The sequence below is a fragment of the Pyrus communis genome, chromosome 15 (genome assembly GCF_041283825.1).
Source record: "Pyrus communis isolate YQ-2024b chromosome 15, ASM4128382v1, whole genome shotgun sequence".
Taxonomy (NCBI): Eukaryota; Viridiplantae; Streptophyta; class Magnoliopsida; order Rosales; family Rosaceae; genus Pyrus; species Pyrus communis.
Window position 1 is genome coordinate 25,661,374 of NC_142579.1, and position 8,727 is coordinate 25,670,100.

The following is an 8,727-nucleotide window of genomic DNA, read 5'->3' on the forward strand; positions in this document are numbered from 1 at the left end:
GATTTGACAAAATTTGAGGGTTTTTTTTTGTTTTTTTGTTTTTTTTCATTTTGGTCTTGTTTAATAGATATTTTTCACGGAAAAACTAAAATGATTGACGGTGGACAAACTTAGTGACCACTTCAATCAATTTTAAATCTCAGAGACTAATGTGAGGAGTTATGTCACTTTTAGTGACCATTTTGGCAAAAAAAAGCCTTAAATAAATATAAGAGAAAATAAACGTATCATTATTATAAATGTAACATTCACACGAACAATAAATGAAATTATAATAACTTTCGTAACCTATTTTATTGAAGGAAGAGAGGGTGCAGCAGAGGAATGGAGAGAGGCTTAGAAATTTTGTGTGTGTTATTTCTCATAGCTAGTGCCTATATTTAGAACAACTCTACCGTTGCTTATTGTTTTAGGGATAGGCAACCCATTCCACTTCCCCCTTCCCCAAAACACTACAGCCCGCTTGGGCAATTGGGCTCAAGGCTAGCCCGATGGAAAAGTCAGACAATAATTGCCTAGCCTAGCGCCCTGCGTATGTGACGCAAGGCTGACCTAAGTCACAATTTAAATTATTAAAAAATTATAAAAAAAACTAATTAAAAATATAAAAAATTGTATTTTTTTTTCAATAATTACCTAACCATAGTGTTCCACTTTACACTACGTTTCAATATTTTTAACCAATTTTTTATTATTATCCGAAATTAAATTAAGTTGACAAAATTAGCCAACTTTGGTGTCCTCGACTCTCGACTCACACACAGCAGCACACCAATTACTTGCCAGTATATTATAAATCCCAACCATTATTCCCTTCTTCTTCCCATCGACCTCAATCCTCGCATCCGGTAAATCTCACCAAATGCCACCCCCTTCAAGGTCAAAAATCAGCGTCATCAAGCCAAACACATTCTCTCTCTAAAACATTTTTAATTGCCATAAAAGTACAAGCACAAAGCTCTACCTTAATTGCTTGCCCAGAGGGATCTCTTGCATTTCACTCTCTCCTCTCATCAAACCAAAGGTACATTCAAAGCTATTCAATTCCTTCTGTCCCCAACAAAAAAGATGAGATTTTTCGGCTGTTTTTGCAATTACACAGCTGCCCAACACTTACTCAATTTGCTATTTTGTATTTTATCATGTTTCTGTGATGTTTTAGGAGATCTGTCACTCCCAAATGATGATCCAATAATTGTAGCTACACCCCCTTTCTCCATTTCTCCCAATGGATCTTGAATGATTTTACCTGATTGTGTTAGAATTTTTTTTTTTTTTTTTTTTTGGTAAAATATTAGTGTTGGAAATTAGTGTGATTGCTTTAACCAAGAGGGAGTTGGCTAAATATGAAACTAGGTGGTGCGGTTAAATATTTGGTGAACTTTACATTGAACTTGAAGACCATGTAATTTTCCCATATTTTTGGAGAAGTGGGAAACCCAAATGGTTTTATTTTAATACATTGTTCTGGATTCACTTGTTGTGTAATTGCATTTGAAAGAGGATTTTTTTTGTTATATTATTTTTGAACTTTTTAATCATTTATGTTATTTACTGTGGGGCGAAAAGTGAGGTCAATTGGTGAGCAACATGTATCTTTTGAGAAGACAATCTCAAAAACCAACCCCTGAGGATGATTCTGCACAAAAAGATGCAAAGGTAACGAATCCAATTACGTTTCTGGTTTGTAGTAATAGCAAAAGTGTACAACTTGCAATCCAAGGGGGTTTGTATCTCAAGTAAATCGATCTGCCTCTCCAGCGTACACATGATCATAATTGTCAAGTCAGCTAGAAAAATTAAACCTTACCTTCCAATCTCTATTGAAAAAAACAAAGCTGTGTGCGCTATAGAAATCTGATGTTGAATGACACAAATGTACAATCAGGTCAAAGAACTCAGGGCTGCACTTGGCCCCCTATCTGGACGTAATTTGAAGTACTGCGCCGATGGATGCCTTCGGAGATATTTGGAAGCTCGGAGCTGGAACCTTGATAAGGCGAAGAAAATGCTTGAAGAGACGCTGAGGTGGAGGGCAACTTATAAGCCAGAAGAAACCCGTTGGGTAAGTTATTTTGTTTTCATCAAATATATGGCAGAATAAAAACTTAATATGGAGTCGGATGGTGTTCTCTAACCACATTGCGTATGAATTTGTTCATATAATTCCCTTACCTATTCTGCAACTTACTTCTGTGCATTGCACATAGGTTATCGCCCGTCATACTTACTGATGATAAATTTCAATTCACTTTCTGGGTTTGATTTAAGTTTGTACTTACCAACGAAACATGCCATTGTTCAGCATGAAATAGCGCATGAAGGTGAGACTGGCAAAGTATCTAGAGCTACTTTCCATGATCGACTTGGGAGGAGCGTGCTTATAATGAGGCCGGCAAAGCAGGTCTGTAGTAGGCTATCATCCCCACCCTCCAAAACACGGTTACACTTTCAGTAGGCTTATAGTGAACAGATTTAACTCGTTGCCTTTCTTTTTTCGTTTTTTGTTTGTTCTTTCAGAACACAAACTCGCCCGAAGATAATATCCGCCATTTAGTCTATCTTATAGAAAATGGTATCCTCAACCTTCCTCAAGGTCAAGAACAAATGTCGTGGTTGGTTGACTTCACTGGATTCTCAATCAACACCAATGTCACCGTCAAGACAGCCCGGGATATTATTAACATTCTACAGAACCATTACCCCGAGAGGCTTGCGGTTGCATTCCTGTATAACCCACCAAGAATTTTTCAGGCATTCTGGAAGGTACGAACTTAATTTGAAGTATCAATATTTCAAATTTTTTTTTTCAGAATATAAACGTTTAGTTAATAGAACACTGGAAGGCAACTTAGTGAGATTTCGTTGGGATTACTGTCAGGGCCGTGACTTAGGGAGATCTCATTAAAGTTTGACTTCACTTACTTATATTTAGCGCTACAATATTTGTCGCTTAACAGCTATATATGTCCTTTGATGAACTTCCTGCTGCCGTTCATTTGTGTAGGCTGTCAAGTACTTCCTGGATCCCAAGACCTTTCAGAAGGTGAAGTTTGTATACCCTAAAGGTAAAGAAAGTGTGGAGCTCATGAAGACATTCTTTGATGTTGAAAATCTTCCGAGCGAGCTTGGGGGACAAGCCACCCTCAAGTATGACCATGAGGAGTTTTCACGAATGATGGCGGAGGATGATGTGAAAACTGCCAAGTTCTGGGGATTTGACGAGAAGCTTTCCCATATAACAAATGGGCATTCTGGAGCAGAGGTGGCACCGGAGCCTCTCCCCGTCGCACCTGCGGCTAGCTGATTAACCCTGCCCCGCCCAGTGAAGTACAGTAAGAATTTAAAGAGATACAATGAGTACAAGGCTACAAGCTGAACCTACTTATATTTGTCCTTGTTTTATATTCTGAATGAGGACTGGGAGGATTCATGGTTCAGTTCCTCTCTGCGGGTTATTAAGCATTTGAACTACTGTGCTTAACTGCTAATTACGAGGGAAATCGTAACCTGTGTGTTGTTTTCCTGACATTCTATATTTTTTAATGGACTTTTCTATAATATTTTCACTTGATTTAACAACTCCCCTACACTCCAATTGCTGCAATATTTCACATCCATCACAAAGGCAAACTTCACTTGTTGACAGCATACCAGTGACTTAATGTCACAAGGCTCGCCCGATATCAACGTTGCAACGTCAACATATGACATAGCGGGTCGGAAGGTCTTATTCATATGGTTAAGAGCATTTATTTTTGCATCCTTTGTTTCTTCCCACTCACCCCGATACCAAAGAAGGAAAATAGGATATTGACTCAGCCATTCATTTCATTTCCTTCAACGCCGAAATATTACATAAGACGGTATTAGAGAACTTTCAGACTACGACTGCGAAAGCTAACCATTCACCTAAGAGGCTCTACTTACTGATTGCCATGAATATGAACCATGATACAAGGCAAGACCTCTGAAGGAAGACAAACAAGGCACATTATTACACAAATCCAAACACAACCTAGAGACAATGTGCATAGCTTACAAAACAAGTCACTAGATATTGCAACTTCTGGTTTCCTATATTACCTGATATCTTTGCAGTTGAATTTCATGCAGACATAACAAGGCCACTCACTGCAAAGCAACTCCTTTATATAGAGACGAACATGCCGAGTAATATTACAACAAAACAAGTTCTTATAGCATATGCATTACTGAGGTTCCTTTTGTACAGTGGGTTTTGAGCTGTGAAGTTTACTTGGTCAGAGTTCATTGGAATACAGGCACTCGTCCACAAGTTGGCGAAGGTTGGGATTCTCCAGTGCAGCAGCAATTCTTTCTTTATCGTTCAACAGCTTGTTAACTAGAAAAATGGAAAGTAACAAATTTCAAATCTGAGCCTTGAATATTTTTTCACAAGAAAGATGTCAAAATGCAATGAAGAAAAGTTACTCCTCGCACACTGGAAATTCACAAACTATGTTTGATGCGTTCTTGATGCTTGACATGTTATCAGTGGAAGCCAAGATATGTGTCATCGATGGATCATGTGTATCTAAGCGAAAACATCTTGAGGCACCAAAAACCGGTTTGGTAAGGGGTAACATTTGTCAAAACTACTTAAAGCATATAGGATTTATTTTCCCTGCTTTCATAAAACATATATCCCAATCATTTCTGTTCTTGCCTAAATGAGTGGTCCAACAATTCCCTACGCACAATACAAAGTTACAAATATGCCAAGTAACTAGCCAGGACAGGACGCCAAGTTACTTACAACAGCCCTTTCTGAAGATGATATTGTGACAAGATTTCTTAGTCATTTTTTTGAGGCTAAACAGGGGAAAAGAGATTACCTGATTCTTCATTTGCATGAGACCCTGGAGATACTTTAATGTCAACCTGTTTTAATGCATCATCAAACGTATGGTTAAGACAATAGCTAAACAATTACAATGCAAAGCAGATCAATGATATATCTAAAATCTCTGACAAAAGAAAAGCTAGATATCTAACATCAGAAAACATAAACGCCAGAACAAGTCTATTTGCATGTTATTTCTCATTATCGTTTCAAACTTATTTCTCAAAATACACCAATTACCAAAATAAAACCCGGCTTTGGCACTGGTTCTGGATTAAATTGGTTGTCAATTAAGATAAAACTTGGGACACTTTTAACACGCCAAAGATAGTTTAGTGACTCCAAATGGGGAAAACTAAGTTGGCAGTCACAGCCCACATGGGAGGCTTATTTGTGCTGATCCCTAGTATTGATTTCTCCAACCCCGATCAAAAAATGGAGTGAACACGTAGCGTGTGGTGCAAGGGGATGACATTTTCTAATTGCATTAGGTGCCAAAAAACAGATGATCGTAACCGTCATATTAATGTAACAAGTACACAATCAAGTATCACATTAATCAACTAGCAAATAATTGGGTGAGAACTATCCAAGAGAAATAGAGAATGATGTGTCTCATCTAGCACCATGAGAGTTTGTACTAAAGAGCATCAAATTTTGGTCCCCATTGCAACTACCAAAATTGATAAGAGTCATAACTAAAAACTAAGGGAATCGAAGGCACCATAGAATTTTCGCATAACTAAATCAGAAGGCATTGGATAAATTAAGAGTGGGTGTATTCAATTGGGATTTAGAGAGATTTTAATTATTTTTACAAATCCAAGTGTATTCGTATTCAATCAGGATTTTAAGTGATTCTAAGTCAAGGTGTATTCAATCAAGATTTTAAAGGAGTTTATAACATTCTAGGTGTATTCAATTAGAAATTGATTTTGAAGGATTTTAAAATGTTGGGGAATTCGAGGGAATTTGAGAGATTTTGTAGTGTATTTTAAGCATTGTCAAATCTCACCAAGAACTTGAGCGAATAAACTCAAAATTTTACATGGAGTCTCTGAAATTCAATCCAACTCCATCAAAATTTGGTGTACTTAGCTAAGTACACCAAAATCTCTTACATAGCAAGCAAACTCACCTTGTAATGAGGAGGGAAGCAATGTTTTAGTTTAACTCTCAGGCACAGACCTATCACTGTTGCCATACTGCAATGCTGAACTGTCGGCGTAAAAGTTATCCTTCAAGCAAAAAATTAAAAATAAAAAAATCCAAACTTTGGTGATTTCTTTAAAACCCCAGAATCCACATCACCAGCCAAAAAAAAAAAAAAAATTGAAGCTGAAAACTGAGAAATGATAATACTCACAGAATACGACCGAGCTTGTCATCCACTGTGATGGACTCCTCTGAAAGCACGCTGAGCTGCTCTAACGAATAGGGGTGCTCCGGATCTCTAATATCCCTCACGAAATTTACAATTTCCAGTCAAGGATCGCAAAAAGTTTAACCAAGCTTTTACAAAATTAAATCAGAAAATAAAATTAAATATATAAAAAAAAAAAGAGTAAGGCAGTGAGAGATGGAATTGGAAAGGATATCATAGATATCGAGAGGATCGACAGCGTCGTCGGCGTGGAGATCTTCAGTGCGAGCAACCCTTTCCTTCTTAGCGTGGACCACGGGATTCGCATTGATCAGACCCAACGTCATCTTCTTCTTCTTCTTCCTTCCCCTCACAGTATGCGGTCCAAGTTTTTTCAATGCTTCACAGCTTACCTGGTCAAGAGCTCAAGTGGGCGAGATTTTATTATTTATCTTTTGTTGAAAAGTCTGATGGGTAATGAATGCCCACACTATATTAGCAAAAGTCTTCGGTATGGGCAGAAGTTTTCAATGCTCATGCAAAGTAAAAGTTGAATATGTAAATACATAGAAATTGTATTGTCAAAGGAAGTGTCGTAAGTTTCAATATGCAGTTAATACATCAGTTTGGAGTTGCTCTATAAATAGAGCACTCCGTATGTTTTCAAGTTATAGAAAATATAAGAAGAAGAGAACGAGAGAAAAATATCAGTAACATCATCTATTTCTCTGCCTTTTATTTGTTATCCTCTTGTGTTATAATTTTAGTGTGGTATTTTACATCTACCTTGTACCTACCATTAAAAAGGTTATTTCTCTAATTTTGACATTTTTATAATATCTTTGTATTATTACTCGAGACCTCATTTTTTAAAGAGAAAGTTTTAGTCGTACAATAATTTAGTCTTTTGAATTGCAAGTTTGGCAAGAATTATAAAAAATAAGCCATATTTTAATTAGCTTGCTCTCTAAAATGGCTATATTCCAAAATTTTTAAAAAAGTAAGTAATATTACAAAGATTGAATTTACTACTCGAGGTCTCAAATACTTATCTCAAACTCATACATCACTCAATAACTACTGTATTACTAATCGGGTAACAATCGTGAAACTCATCATGCGGCAGAGGGCCTTAATTTCTTGGGGTCAAGTGATTGGTGTGTTCTTCTCTTGGGGTAATATTTTTTAGTAGAGATAACAGAGCATTGCAGTTGTATCTAGACCCTAGCGGTTCAATGGGGTTGAGAGTAAAAAAAATCACAACTTTAGGAGAAAAATAGAATTTTAGTCCAAGGCTAATTAAGTCTTTTGAATGTCAATTTTAGTTAGTTTTATAAGAATTGGAAAAATTAGGTTACCAAATGATTATATTTCCAAATTTCTCAATAAGAAGCAATTAAATATAAGTCATGTGTGCTACTTCTATTATTCTCTAAGTAGTATTGGTCTTCATTTAAGAAATCTTAGGTTTGAATCTTATAAATGACAAGTTCGTAACTAATTCATTTTTCACTTCTCAATATAAAAATGTATCATTGTACATAACAACTAAACCACGTGTAATGTAAAGAAGAATTTTTTTGACTAAAAGTGGGAAATTTGGTAAGAATTATTTTGTAGTATCAACAAAATCTTGCATGTAATCAGTTATTTATTTTGTCTTTTTATTTCTCATATCGCTTTGTTTATAATATTGTTATTAGTAACAAATAAAAGTGAAAGAATAAAAAACAGTTATGCAGCAGAATCTCCCTCGTATACATGAATTAACTTTGCTAAGTTAAAAGCTTTGAAAATTTGGGCATTTACCTTAGCTCTGTTATTAATTAAAGAGAGTTTAATGAAACACTCTCCGGTACTGTTCATTTTTAACGAAAAACTATATTTTTACCTTTCTTTAATATTATTCACTGCACCTTTATTTGTCATTTTTCATTAAAATTAAAAAAAAATTGAACTTTTCGTTAGTTTTTCTTTAATTTTTAATTTTTTAGTTTAAAAATTTCTGGTAATTGACGTTCACTGGTAATTTACCATAGGCGGGAAGAAGGACCAGAACAAAAGAAAACGTACATTAATGATATTGTGTAAAAAGTTAACATCATGGTCCCGTAGCTCAGTTGGTTAGAGCGTTGGTCTTATGAGCCGAAGGTCGCGGGTTCGAGCCCCGCCGGGACCAATTTTTTTGTTCTTATATTTTCACCCACATTTATTCTGCTATTTTCACACAGTCCCTTTTTTTATTGGAAGTATTTTTAAACTTTGTTTTCTTCAATTCACATGCTAATATCTTTGATTACGATCCTTTTACATTTTCCCCATATTTATTTTGCTATTTTCACACAGTCCCTTTTTGAAGTATCTTTGGTTACTAACCTTTTTTTTTTTTTTTTTTTGGGTAATAGAAAGTTTATAGGGAGATTAGTTACTCTTACCACTAGCGTTAGGGCACATACTCACAACCTCGAGTCTGAAGAACTTATGCGTGACACTTAATTGT

The 8,727-nt window shown here is 35.9% G+C and overlaps 2 protein-coding genes and 1 non-coding gene across 4 annotated transcripts; 2 read left to right on the plus strand and 1 right to left on the minus strand.

Moving 5' to 3' along the window:
• The first annotated feature begins 777 nt into the window (after window positions 1–777).
• Window positions 778–3,574, plus strand: LOC137713133 (uncharacterized). Of its 2 annotated transcripts, XM_068452411.2 has the most exons (6): window positions 778–1,024; window positions 1,570–1,659; window positions 1,889–2,065; window positions 2,306–2,404; window positions 2,521–2,766; window positions 3,008–3,574. In XM_068452411.2, exons 2-6 carry the CDS (start codon window positions 1,591–1,593, stop codon window positions 3,305–3,307), a joined length of 891 nt encoding a protein of 296 aa, XP_068308512.2. In that variant the 5' UTR covers window positions 778–1,024; window positions 1,570–1,590; the 3' UTR covers window positions 3,308–3,574. The 2 variants fall into 2 exon arrangements, with proteins under 2 accessions (XP_068308512.2, XP_068308505.2); XM_068452404.2 differs by lacking the exon at window positions 778–1,024 and having other exon boundaries at window positions 1,275–1,659.
• Window positions 3,575–3,976: 402 nt separating this feature from the next.
• LOC137713154 (protein AE7-like 1) lies at window positions 3,977–6,672 on the minus strand. The gene is made up of 5 exons (XM_088686403.1): window positions 6,461–6,672; window positions 6,231–6,334; window positions 6,003–6,102; window positions 4,857–4,902; window positions 3,977–4,363 (listed from the first exon to the last, which is right to left on the minus strand). Exons 1-5 carry the CDS (start codon window positions 6,572–6,574, stop codon window positions 4,263–4,265), a joined length of 465 nt encoding a protein of 154 aa, XP_088542529.1. The 5' UTR covers window positions 6,575–6,672; the 3' UTR covers window positions 3,977–4,262.
• A 1,660-nt stretch (window positions 6,673–8,332) lies between these two features.
• TRNAI-UAU (transfer RNA isoleucine (anticodon UAU)) lies at window positions 8,333–8,406 on the plus strand. Its single transcript has one exon. It is a non-coding gene; the product is annotated as a tRNA-Ile (tRNA).
• Window positions 8,407–8,727: the final 321 nt, after the last annotated feature.

Excerpts from the sequence above, each read along its gene's own strand:
- LOC137713133 (XM_068452411.2), top strand. The coding sequence starts at position 1,591 with ATGTATCTTTTGAGAAGACAATCTCAAAAACCAACCCCTGAGGATGAT. Across the intron at positions 2,405-2,520 it reads TAATGAGGCCGGCAAAGCAG|AACACAAACTCGCCCGAAGA; the intron begins GTCTGTAGTAGG and ends TTGTTCTTTCAG. Across the intron at positions 2,767-3,007 it reads TTTTTCAGGCATTCTGGAAG|GCTGTCAAGTACTTCCTGGA; the intron begins GTACGAACTTAA and ends TCATTTGTGTAG.
- LOC137713154 (XM_088686403.1), bottom strand. The coding sequence starts at position 6,574 with ATGACGTTGGGTCTGATCAATGCGAATCCCGTGGTCCACGCTAAGAAG. Across the intron at positions 6,103-6,230 it reads GACAAGCTCGGTCGTATTCT|GATAACTTTTACGCCGACAG; the intron begins GTGAGTATTATC and ends TTTTGCTTGAAG. Across the intron at positions 4,364-4,856 it reads TCATGCAAATGAAGAATCAG|TTAACAAGCTGTTGAACGAT; the intron begins GTAATCTCTTTT and ends CCATTTTTCTAG.